The 13,675-nt window shown below is 38.3% G+C and overlaps 1 protein-coding gene across 5 annotated transcripts in view; it reads right to left on the bottom strand.

Moving 5' to 3' along the window:
* The window catches only part of TMC1 (transmembrane channel like 1), a 127,889-nt gene that overhangs the window by 53,708 nt on the left and 60,506 nt on the right, over positions 1-13,675 (bottom strand). For 3 of the 5 annotated variants that reach the window (XM_021379894.1, XM_021379892.1, XM_021379893.1), the window contains one exon: positions 7,182-7,364. The exons of the other annotated variants lie outside the window; for them this stretch is intronic. In XM_021379894.1, the coding sequence (XP_021235569.1) occupies positions 7,182-7,221 (40 nt within the window). In that variant the 5' untranslated portion in view covers positions 7,222-7,364. The remainder of the gene's footprint in view (positions 1-7,181; positions 7,365-13,675) is intronic. 5 annotated transcript variants of the gene reach the window in all.

Raw genomic sequence — 13,675 nt, 5'->3', positions numbered from 1 at the left:
CTAATTGATTCTTAAAGAAAGTATCAGGAATGTTCTTAGAAGGGAGTGTATCTGAATAGTGACACCTGTGTGTTTATACCTTTTTTCATGGAAGTTCACAGTAACTTTTTTAAGAAATTAAGAAAAAAAAAATCAACAACCACGAGATCAAATGAGAGTGGTTATTTCCACAAAATGAGTCTAGAAGAGAACAGCCAGTGATAATACAGAATCATGTGGCTGAAAGAGTAGAGGGTACTACAGACATCCAAAGAAATGTATGTCCATCTTCAAAAATGATTTCTACAAAAAAATAAAATTTTATGTCCAAACTTCAGATCATTCCTGCCTCCACAGACCCATGCACCCATACAGATACAAAATATATTCGTTTCTGAGCTTACACTTAAAACATAACAAAAGTCTTCTACTACTTTTATGTTAAGTAGACAATTATTGTGAGTTCTCCTGAGACTCAATTGCATGCACATTGCTATGGTTCTCAAAGAAAGCACCTAAATGTTCCCTGAGCTGCACTCAGCCACACAAATTTTGGTGAAACCTTCAGAAAGAAAAATGTCTCCCAGGTCTTGAGGTGTGATGCAGGAAGCATTGCACAGAATTTATTTTTAAAAAGCAGAAGACAGACAAAACTGTGTTTCACAGTGTGTCATGAACTGTGTCACTAGAAAAGCTGAAGCTCAGAGTAGAACTAGAAGTTCAAAAGAAAAAAAGTAACTAAGGAAGGGGACAAAGGTTCTTTAATATCCCTCAGGTCTATCTTGAATAGCATGTATCCACATGTTCACACAAGCTACGTAGCTACCCAACTCTGCACTCATATTGCAGCTATCCCTGAAAACCTGCAATTCAGTCAATTTTTATTAATAATTCTTTTGTTTTGTTTGTGGGCTTTGTTCAAATCACAAAAAGAACAATGTTCTTAATTGGTTTGATATTTAAGCAAAAGAGAAAAGTAATTATGAATGAGCTGAATAGTAATATTAGAAAGCTATTTCATATTATTATTAACATTGTAATACTTTTCAAAGAGGAAAGTAAAGGGACATTCTTCAGGCATTGAATTACGATCCTATAGGAAAAACAAATGCTCTTATTAAAGTAGGAATGACTAGTCTTTGATGCAGAAAAAAAATCATCACTGTGTAGGATCCTTTTAGGTGTACAGCCTGTCTTCTACTTTTTTAAACATATCTTCATGTGATCTTGCTTATCAAAAGATCATCAAACCAATGACTGAAAACAAGTTCCACACATGCCACAGCAATATTTAGAATTACTCAAGGTTCCAGAAAAGTGTTTATCAGACCTCATTTCTTTATAGTATTAGCACTCACAGAGCTCATTTTGGGTAATTGTGCTTTAGTCAGATAACTTGAATTTATAAGAAATCAGAGCAAACTATTGCTCAGCTGTCACATCTTCCAGGATACAGCATCCAGCCCCAATTATATGTATATTATTAGGCATATTTGAATCTATATTCCATAACTCCCTATGCTCTAGGAAAGCCTAGATTGATTTCTTTTCCTGAGTAGTCTGAGGGAAATTTTGTCATTATTCTAGTCTAAGGGCAACAGAAGTCCGATCTGAGTAAGTTATCACATCTCTTTAAGTCTTATTTATGTTTTAAACTATAGTTGGATATGAGCCAGCTAGACTAGAGGAGAGTGTACTGAATGTCAGTTCAGAATAATATACAAGTCAGAGACAGAACATTAATCTCAGAAGACAGTTTAGGAGAGAGCTTAGAATGCTGGCAGGTTGGCTAGTGAGGAAATTAAGCACAGAATACAATCCATAAAACCATAGGAGTCTTTGTTGTGAAGTGGCCAAATAGCATAGCGAGGAAATGTTTTATTCTTATCTTCCCAAGTCCTTTGCATGTTGTTACCAGAGGACATCTGTCAGATTTCATGCTTTTAACATTTTTTTATGCCACAAGGTTGCCTTAATTTCTCACTATGGGAGTGATAATGATTCTTGGAACTACTCCATAAAACATGGCTCACTATTGTACTATTACTGCTTAAAATGCTACTGTGTAAAACCAACTGCTGCTAAGCAATTCTGAGTATCCATGCCTTGAAAAAAGATCAGTAGAGACTTGTATTTGAACCTAAAGATGCTATCAGATTCTTTATCTATTTTTTAAGTCACAAAATAAATGTATTCTTATTAATTAATTGTTAAGCCAATTAAATGGATCGTATGCAGATAGTGTCCTGCAAGCAAATATTATATCTTCCTCTCAGCTCAACCAAACTGGATTTTTTCTAGTGCCAGAAAGATGTCAGTATAGACAGCTAATAAACTGGGTGACCAAAAAGCAGAAACAGTAACCATGAGGGACAACAAACTCTTGTGAAATACCAGACAAAAAGAATAGACAGGTCTGTATAAAATTCAACTCTTGGTATTTACATAATTTTCATAATATTATTTCATGTAAACATTGCAGTGTCTCTCAACACTTCTGTGAGGAAAAATATCACTAGAAGTAACAGCTGTAAAACATACCAGAAATAATAATAATATATCAAGAACTCATGGAAAGTCTATAGCAGAAGAGTGAACTGGTGCAGTCATCTAAGATTTGAGACATTAATATTAGAGAGGTCCTGCTCTCAGTGTCTTTCCAAAATGTAAGAAAAACAGTTTGGCACATGCTGGGTATAGGAGAAGGGAAATGGAGCAGTGGGGTCAGATGAGTGGACTTTGCTTGAAGTACAAGGCAATATAAAGCCTGACATAAAGTCTTACTTCCTTATGTCCAGGAGGAACGTCCGCATCAGTGAGCTGTAGAATACCCATGGCTAATTACAGTACACTTTGGCCAAAAATCCAGTTCCATTTCTGGCATTTATAAACAGAATAAAAAGTGACTGAATTTGTTTCACCCTTTTATTCCATCGCTCATGTAATCACATAAGCTTTTCATATGTCCCCAAGTACACCTTTCAGCAAAAGCTTAGACCGATAGAAGCTTTATATTTGAACAAGAGCCCAGTCCCACACTTGAAACACCAGGCAGATAAAACTTGTACAGCCAACAGGCGCTAAGGAAGACCAACAGATTTCCACTGTGATTTGGATAAAAAGTAATTGACTGGAGAGCCGAGGTTCAACACTGATGAACTAGTTGCCTGAGAAGAGAGTGGCCCAAGTTCCTCAGCACATCCAAGGGTGATGACGTGCAAAATGTTTTAGTTTTTTTTCAAGCATCTGTGTATCTCTTGTGCCATGTAAAACAAAGAATGTTTGACTAATCCGATAAGTATTCTTGAAAAATCTTTTTTTTAATACTACAACACCTCATCAAAGTTTAAAACAGGATTTAGATTTGATGGAGTAACAGAACATTGGGAAGGGTGAATTTTAACAAATTACAGCAGCACCGATACTAAGAACCTGACAGCTAGAATGTGAAATTCCTCTTTTGAGAGATCTAGAAAGACTGAGAGGAACAGAAGAGTTTTATAAGTGGTCTAAGAAAAAAAAATCAATGTATTCCAAATTCAATTGCATACAATTTCTATCTGTCATTGTCCGCGTCACAGATGTGGAAGCACAACATTTTATCTTGTACCAAAAAAAAAAAAAAAAAAAAAAGGAGTACATGTCAAAGCCCAAAACTGTAAATCAGATAATATCTTTCTTGTCAAATAAACATCATGCTTCCTTAGTTTTCAGATTTGTATCAGGATTCTGACATAGTTCGACCACTGCAGTTTTATCTCCAGATTTATGGCTTCTTTGAACCTGATAGTTCAAAATTGCTCTCTCCTCATTTCTACAGCAAATAAACACATTGTAGAGACAGCCAAGTAAGTTGTTTGCATCTTTACAAAATGGCTTAACCTTAGGCCTTTTTAATAACTTTCTCTTTCCTGCAATTAGACTCTGACAACTAGGCAAAATGTTGTTCCTCTCTCCAGTCTCTAACCCCACAAAATAACTTCCACACTTTATAACCAACAGCATTTTTGTATTATCAAGATTCAGAATATTATTATGAGGAATTCTCATTCGCTAAACAAATTACAAAAATAAAACATAAAAACTCCACTTGGAACTTGATAGGTTGTATTTGTTCATGTTCCTGTTGTCTTTTTCATTACATTTCACTAAATAACAGAATCAGCAGAGTAGCCACTACAAGATGTAAAATTATTTAGAGATTCAAACATCTTTGACAAAGCTCAAAGACTTCCACTTATATTTTAATTCTTGGAGGCAAAAGAGATGATAGTTATGTGCCACATATGGCTAGGTGCTAAATTTAAAATCTGAGAATGGCTTCAAAAACACAGGAGAGAGAATCCTACTCTGAACTCCACTAATAGCCAGCCATATTTACATCCTATATGAAGTGTTCTGTATAAGCAGAAGCCAAAACCTATTGTTGAAAATTTTTCTGACCTTCAGTGTTGCAGATTCATTTATCTCTTAGATTTTCCAGTAACTTCGTTTAAGAAGAAGAGATAATTTCATAGCCATACCAATGGAAAACAAACCTTCATAGAATACTGCCCTTGAAGGTATCCTAGAAATCTTTTTAAACTAAAGTATGAATTGAAACACAGACATTATAAATAAGAATTGCAATTCTAGGATTACTAGAACACTTAATATTTTAGACTGCGCCTGAATTATTATGCTTTTCCCAGATAGTGTTGCATTTTTTCTTCCTGTGGACTAAAATAAAAGTCACTATCTGAAAAAATATCCTGTGCAGCAGTAGCTCTGAATTTATTAAGTAAAACAATAATTCATATTCAGTTACACAAGCAAATATCATGCTTATTTTTCTGCATCTAAACTGCCAATGATGTAAATACTAAAGTAGCCAGAATATTTGTAGTACCAAGTGAGGAAGCCACCAGCTGTCTGGTAAAACTAACTACAATTAGTTTTAGCCCAGTCAACATTTGAAAATTACAGATGGGAACTACAGGGAACAAATTGTTTTATTTGGAGTTACATCTGTGAATTGCTCACTGGTCTTCCACTGGTAAGGAAAAATGACTAATGTCTTTTAAATGTTCTGCTGAAACAACAGACTGAGGTAGCATAGATCAAGTACATACGTAGGCTGGTAGCAGACAATCCATCTGATCATGTTCTGCTCTTCCACTTTCCTTTTGAGCTGCACTTAAATACTACAAGGTGTTAGTATTGTTTCCCACAGAAGGCAGAGAAAGTAGATAATTCAGAGAAGAATCCCTCATTCACCCTCTTCATGAGAGCATAGATAAAATTTTCCAGGCCACTATCTCTGTGGATGCACCTCCATTTCCCTCCTTGGCTTGACTGTGGGAAAGTTTTCATTGTTTTCCCTTTCACTGAAGTCTTTACTTCAAGAACTAGGATAAGAATATTAAATGTCCTATGCCTGGCACATGTGAAATGACAGTAAATAATACCAGTCTGATCTTTTCGGGTTCTGAAATGTGATTTACTTATTCATTCATCATACCGTTATCATGAGTCTATAAGAGACATGAGTTTATATGAAAAAACAGCCTATGTTCCAGCAAGAAATGTAGCATTCTTGGTTGATCTGAACTCAATCTCATTTTTACTATCTTACAGGAAGACAGTTCTTTTAAGATAGATAACAATTGCTGACCTGCTCACCATAGATTCTATTTATTATTGTTAGAGGCACTTTCCATTTGTTCTTTTTTAAACATCCACTCAACAGATTAGTGCCCTAGGTCATCTTCTCCTCTATGAGAAGCCAACAGTAGTGAATTTGCATTCATGAACTTAGCATAAGGAACCATACATCTCCTACAATCCTAGATTTTGGAGACTACTTACTGTGAAACAAGAGGAAAGGCCGAACCTTAGTTTCTCTAGAGCAGAAGATATCAGAAGAGAAAAATGCTTGGACCTTGACTGCATTTCTACAACACTCTTGTAGCCCATTCTTTGCAAAAATATTCTTCAGGACTGTCAACAGTGAAAAAGCAAAAGCCACTGTACCAAAATTATATCTGGATTAGTGTCTGATCTCTGTGCTGGCTAACTCCAGTCAGAAGATTTAGTCATTTCAGTCCAGTGTCTGAGGCTAGAAGTCAGATGTTCAAGGTAAGCTTAGAAATGTTATATTCTAAGAATTCCTTCATCAGAAATGCTTATTAAAATATTCATGTTCTATGATCATGTTTATTCTGTTTCTTATTTACATGAAAATTTTACTTAAGCTGATAAATATTTTTCCTATGCTACACTAAATTCTGCTTTTCTTCCTTGTTAAAAGGAGCTCAATTAGAAAGTACTACTTGGAAAATATTTGTCAGTATCAGTATTTGTAGAAAAAAAATGGGGGAAAAAATGAAGATGCTCGTACAAGAGGAAAGCAAACATCATAACCACTAAATGTACTAAGGGTTATATTCTGATAAAATTCTAAGCCCCTTCAGAAGTTTTCTACAGAAACATAGCTTATTTTACTACTATTTCATACTATGAGTGTAGATTAAAAAAAAAACAAACAGAAAGCACTTTTTCATAGTATCAGCCCTGGTATTTAGCAAGACCTAGCAAGAATGAACTCATTCATTTTCTACCATGCTGAATGTCATGACAGCCCTATATAAAAAAAAAAAAAAATCAATATCTTGGTCTTTTGGAATAATAGTATTCTCCATGAGAATCGAAAGCACTTCCCATGTTATCGTTATTGCACTTTGTCAGAAAAAAAATCACATCATTATAATCCTACAAAAATGATACTTATATCCAGATCATTCCAGTATCAGTACAGAATTATTGTTAATGCTTTATCTTACTATAAAGTATGTGCTTGATTTTAACACTAAATGTTGAAAGGAATGAGTGAAAGAGCCATTGCACTTATGTTATCTTACAGAAGCCACAAAATACACTAATTTTCTCAACCTTTCCATCCAACTGCATGTAAGTGTATAACAAGTAACTGGACTGTCGTTGGACTCTTTTGATTTTTTATTTAGTCATCCAATAGCTAACCAACTTACAGCAAAGCTGTCTTCAGCAGAGTAGCAAAATACACATTTGAACAAAAGATAAATAATTATGATAAAAGCAAATTTGCATCAAAAGAAACAAGAAGAAAACAAAACTTTCACATTGTTGAGCTACATGCAGAAAAAGAATATATGCTTCAGATATATAATCATAGTAATAATTACCATTTTTTTCATTGGTGGCTGGCTTTTCATGTTTAGGCATTGTGACTGCACTTCACAGGGCTGCTCCAGATGACACCAGTACAGGAGATTGTCTGAAGGTTGAGTGGTTTGCAATAAAGTGTTATCCACATCAACTTTGGCCTGTCTGCCACTGAACGGATGGTGCTGGTGAAGTTTCACCGACTGAAATATAAGAAGATACTAATTTCCTAAGTAATTAATCTTTCATGAATGTTTAGTTTACTACTTAGGTTTTGCATGCTAGGGTCAAAAGAATGGAAGAAGTTGTTCATCTTCTTTTTACTGAAAAAAAGAATTAAAAAAAATTCTGCAATGGACTTGTCTATGACTAATACTGACATTTAAATGCTAAAGTGCACTGCTGAGCACAGCTGTTGCATGGTGTCTACATGGGGAAACTTAGATGCTGTGTACAGGTCTACATTTCAACAGTATATGGAAGACTGTATATGAATAGTTTTTTCTCATGAAAAACAGCTTTTACTGTACAGACATATTTAGATGGCATACATTTACAAAAAAAAAAAAGCATCCTAAAACACATTTACATGCAAAGAGAAAATTAGAAAGGCAAAATCCCAGCTAGAACTTAATCTGGCCACTGTTGTATTTAAAAAAAAAAAAAAAAAAAAAGTTTTCACAAATATGAAGGCTGCTCTGAAAGTAATGCCTCCTATTTTATTATGTTGGTCCACAATGTCAGAGATGAATGTTGGTTGTATGGCAGTAGAGGCTGAACCTTCCCATCAATATTCTCTTACATTTTGTTGCCATGTGACAGATGGCAGCAAAGGGGCAGTCTGACAGACTGGCATGTCACATGGAAGCACGTATGGAGCGCTCTTTGTATCTTTTGTCATTTTCATGGAAATAAATAGGAGGCGTTACTTTTGGAGCAACCTACATACATAAACAACAAAGGAGAATCTCCATCCTTTATTGGATGTGATGGAAAACATTACCACCAAGGATGAGGAAAAGGCTGAGAGACTCAATTCCTTTCTTGCTTCTGTCTTTAAGAGTCAGATCAGTTACCATCAGAGTACTCAGATCCCTGATCTGGAAGATGGGGATGGGGAGCAGAATAAACCCCCATAATTCAGGAGGAAACAATGACCTGCTACTCCACCCAGACTATCACAAGATTTTGGGACCAGACTAAATCCACTCAAGAGTACTGATGGAGCTGGCAGAAGTGCTCACCAAGTCACTTTCCATCATTTATCAGCAGTCTTGATCAACTCAGAAGGTCCCAGAGGACTGGAGACTTGCCAGTGTGATGCCTGTCTACAAGAAGGAAGATGCAGGAAACGACAGGCCTGTCAGCCTAACCTAGGTATTAGGAAATGTTATGGAGTAGATAATTTTGAGTGCAATCACACAGCATGTGTGGGGCAACCAGGGGATCAGGCCTAGCCAGCACGGGTTCGTGAAAGTTAGGTCCTGCTTGACCAACCTCATTTCCTTCTATGACCACGAGACCTTCCTGGTGGATAAGGAAAGGCTGTGGACATAGTCTGCCTAGACTTCAGCAAAGCCTTTGACACTGTCTTTCCCAGCATTCTCCTGGAGAAGTTGGCAGCTCATGGCTTAGACAGGTATAGTCTTCCCTGGGTAAAAAAAATGGCTGGGGGGCTGGACCAAGAGTGTGGTAATAAATGGAGTTAAATCCATCTGGGGAACAATCAAAGAATCACAGAATCACAGTCATATGTTCCCTAGGGGTCAGTACTGGGGTCTGTCCTGTTCAGTATCCTTACTGATGACCTGGATGAGGGTATTGAGTCCATCCTCAGTAAGTTTGCAGTTGACACCAATTTAGCAGGAAGTGTCAATCTGCCTGGGGGTAGCAAGGCCCTACAGAGGGATCTGGACAGGCTGGATCAATGGGTTGAGGTCAGTGGGATGAAATTTAACAAGACCAAGCCTCAGGTCCTGCACTTTGGCCACAACAACCCCAGGAAACGCTACAGGCTTGGGGCATAGTGGCTGGAAAGCTGCACTGAAGAAAGGATCTCAGGATGTTGGTTGGTAGCCAGCTGAAGATGAGCCAGCAGTGTGCCTAGGTAGCCAAGAAGGCCAACAGCATCCTGGCTTGCATCAGAGACAGTGCAGTCAGCAGTACCAGGGAAGTGATCATACCCCTTGTACTCAGTTTTGGGCCCCTCACTTACAAGAAAGGCAATGAGGCCCTGGAGCATGTCCAGAGGAGGGCAGTGAAGCTGGTGAGGGGTCTGGAGCATAAGCCTCATGAGGAGCAGCTGAGGGAACTGGGACTGATTAGTCTGGAGAAGAGGAGGCTCAGAGGAGACCTTATCACTTTCTTCAACTCCCTGAAAGGAGGCTGTAGTGAGGTGGGGGTCAGTCTTTTCTCCTACGTAATTAGCGATGAGACATAATGGCCTCAAGCTGTGCTAGGGAAAGTTCAGTTTGGATATCAGGAACAATTTCATCTCTGAAAGTGGTACAGCATTGGAAGAGGCTGCCCAGGGATGTGGTTGAGTCACCATAGCAGTAGGTGTTCAAGAACAGCACAGATGTTGCAATTAGGGACATGGTTTAGCAGGCATGATCAGTTTTCATTACATAAAGTCCTCTTTGCAGCACATCAGTCTTGCAGTAAAAAGAAAAAAAATGACCCTACATTTAATTTATCTTCATGTGACAGCAACCAGAACAATATGGAGTTACTGTAACAACTGTAACACATAACAGATGATAGAAAAAGCTCCAGTGGAGACAGGTCAAAGGAATTTTGACTCATTCCTAAACAACTTCACTGAACAAAACATTTTTTTTTTTAATAGCAAATATGCCACATTTTTATTTGTTCAAATCTGTACCTCGTCAGGAACACTTTCTACACCATAAAAAAGCTGATGCATGCATGATACACAAAGGCTGAAGATCAAAACAAATAATTATCCCTTTACCATAGCCAAAACTGATAAAATACCCTGCAATGAAGGAATAGTAAACTATTGGTTCACATTTTCTTCCATATATCACTAAAATGATCATAGAATTATAGAATTGCTCAGGTTGGAAAGGACCTTCAAGATCATCAAAGTCCAACCGCAACCTAACCATACTACCCTAACTCTAACAACCCACCGCTAAATCATGTCACTGAGCACCACATCCAAACGGTTTTTAAACACATTCAGGGGTGGTGACTCAACCACCTCCCTGGGGAGCCTGTTCCAGTGCCTAACAACCCTTTCTGTAAAGAATTTTTTCCTGATATCCAACCTAACCCTCCCCTGGTGCAGCTTGAGGCCATTTCCCCTTGTCCTGTCATCTGTCACCAGCGAGAAGAGACCAACCCCGCTCTCACTGCAATCACCTTTCAGGTATTTGAAGAGAGCAAGAAGGTCTCTCCTCAGCCTCCTCTTTGGTCCTGTACAGTTCTTTCTGTACTGAGGTGCCCAAAACTGAACACAGTACTCGAGGTGAGGCCTCACCAATGCCAAGTAAAGGGCAGGATTACTTCCCTAGTCCTGCTCACCACACCATTCCTGATACAAGCCAGGATGCCATTGGCCGTCTTGGCCACCCGGGCACACTGCTGGCTCATATTCAGCCGACTGACCACCAGCACACCGAGGTCCCTTTCCATCAGGCGGCTTTCCAGCCACTCCTCCACAAGCCTGTAGGGTTGCCTGGGGTTGTTGTGACCAAAGTGCAGGACCCGACAATTGGCCCTACTGGAACTCATACAGTTTACCTTGGCCTATCGTTCCAGTCTATCCAGGTCCCTCTGTAGAGCCTTTCTACCCTCTGGCAGATCAACACACCCTCCCAACTTGGTGTCATCTGAAAACTTACTGAGGGTGCACTCAATCCCCTCATCAAGATCATTAATAAAGATGTTAAATAGAAGTGGCCTCAGTACCAAAACGTGGGGGACACTGTTCGTGACTGGCCGCCAACTGGATTTAACTCCATTGACCACAACTCTCTGGGCCCAGCCATCCAGCCAGAGTTTCACCCAGCAGAGTGTATGCCTATCCATTTGGCTTTGATAGCCAAAGGAGATAAATTTGACATCAAACAATGACAACATAACTATGACTGGTACAAATATTTGTGCCCCAGTAAATTTGTAAGGCTCAATTTTGCTTGTAGTCAACATTTCATTTATAGTGACATAACCTACTCAGAGTAAAATAACCCCTTTCTGACTGCTTCTGCCCATCTGCACACTTCTGTACACTCATTCTAGCAAGATGAAATGTTCTGCTTGTTGACTTTCTGTGCTTCAAGGTGCATTTTCCATTGGTTTCCATATATACTGTAAAACCTAAAGAAATAATTTTCTAGCAGACCCTTTCTAATAAGGTTACTTCTCAGGATGGAATTTGAAAATGCTGTTTTGATTTTGGATATAAGAAATGCATATCCTGATCTATTGAATCAGATGGTACAATCAGGCAGTTCTAGATGTGGATATGAAAGCAAGCAGAAGTCACCGCACTGCAGCCGTGCTACTGAAAAGGCCTTTTTTTTAATATGTAATGTAACACCTGCATCGATCCTTCCCTAACCTGCTGCATCCAAATGAGTCAAACAAGCCTGAACAGCATTAATGGTAAGTCGGCACCTAACATCCTCATTATCCCACATCGTTTCACAGCTCAGTGGATGGTTACACGGATCTCGTCTGGGAGCAATAGGAGGCTGCAATGGGAGGGGCCAGAGCAGAATGCTGGTGATCCCAGGAGGGTCAAAACATCCCCAGGGGGCACAACCCTGCAGCAGGGCAAAAGCAGGGTGGTCACGGAAGCACCAGCAGTCCCCATCAAGGCTGGGCAGGCACTGCATCAGGTGACAAATCCTATTAATTACAAATCCCATTAATTAATTTCATGCAAGAAACATAAAAGCTGACTTGCATCAATATCGACTCCCAAATTAACATTTAAGCTTCTGAACACTGATTAGGCACTATTGTGTAACAAACACACAAATAACCTTGCTCTGACGCCACATTGGTATACATAGAAAAAAAAAAAACACAGCTACTTCTTAAACAGACATGCAGACAAAACTTTGTGTGGGTAGAGGTCTCAGAACATCAAATGAAAAGGCAAATCTAACAGCTAAGCCAAATGTCTATCTGAAATTCAAATCAAGTTTAGCACATAGTTTCTGGAGCCATCTGAGGCTTTTCTGGCATTTCTGAAATAACGTATTACAAATTTCTTTGAAAATCTGGAAGCCAAACCAAAAGAAAAGCAGGTATATTTTTAATTGTGTTTAGGTACTCTATGCTCTACTGGTAGACACAATAATCAGGTTCAAAGGAAAAGCATTAGAAATCTCATGACAAAAAACTTTTTTTTTTTTTTAAGATTTTCTAGTCCATTAACGTGGATCACAAGAAATGAGGGTGGTATACATGGTTTAATGGAATTTATCCAAACTGTTATTGATCACTATATCCGTGTCACTTCCATCAGTTAATCAGAATGTTTTATTAGAAACTCAAAAATGGCTTTAAATTCAGGAAAAAAAAAAGCCAAGTTTTTATAAAGAAAAATATTAGCAGAGTTTCTACATATCCATGTGTTCTGCTTTTTAGATCAGTTCTGAAAATTTGGACACAGAAGTACTTGGAATTTTGTATGAAATTGTGTGTACATATGTTTCCTTTAGTGATAATGCTCTTTTCTACTTCAAATTCTATTCTTGCCATTATCCTAGCCAAAATGAATGTCTGGCTGCATTGTCATGAATACAGATGCTTTCTTTAATAATAACATCTGATACGACACACTGCTACTCTGCTCAAAGCACCTGCTACACTGATGAAAAGGCACATTGCTCAGATAATTGGTTTTGCTGCTTAGCTGCAGCTTCAGCCAGAGCAGAATGGAGTAAATCACTGTAGATTTACACCTTCGTGCAACTATTTATTGCTTATTTGTTCTAAGAAGAGATTTGAATCCACTGCTTCTGACCTGTTAAATGTCTTGAAGTACTTATTATTAGTATCCTAAGAGCAGCTAGAGCAGACCAAAGGGGGTGAACAGAACTTCTAGCCTGCACAGATTGCTTCAGACAGGATGCGTTCAGAGGTATTAAAATCCTCAGACTTCATGATTCAACAACCCTCAGTGCCATGTCACATGGCAGACCAAGACCTGCTAAATACCATACCCACTCAAACTACAATGAGCGTCCTACAACAGACAAAATTTACTCAGAGAAAGTACCAGGGTCTATTTTAATTGCATTTTTCAGGCAGCCAAAACTCTCCTCACACCTGTGCACGCCAGAGGAATTAGAAAGGTTGTAATCAGCTTTAAGCATTCCTCTCTATGGAGTTTGACCATTACATGTTCTTGGAGCAGACTAGTCTACAACTCATGATGGCATTAAGAGCCCCTCGCATTCCCTAGCTAACATCTGCACCCTATTCTGGTTCCTCTACTGACATAGCAAATGGCAACTGCTATAAAACTAACAAT

The sequence above is a fragment of the Numida meleagris genome, chromosome Z, assembly GCF_002078875.1.
Source record: "Numida meleagris isolate 19003 breed g44 Domestic line chromosome Z, NumMel1.0, whole genome shotgun sequence".
Taxonomy (NCBI): domain Eukaryota; kingdom Metazoa; phylum Chordata; class Aves; order Galliformes; family Numididae; genus Numida; species Numida meleagris.
The sequence above is the reverse complement of the archived record's forward strand: the minus strand, read 5'-3'. Positions and strand labels throughout refer to the sequence as shown.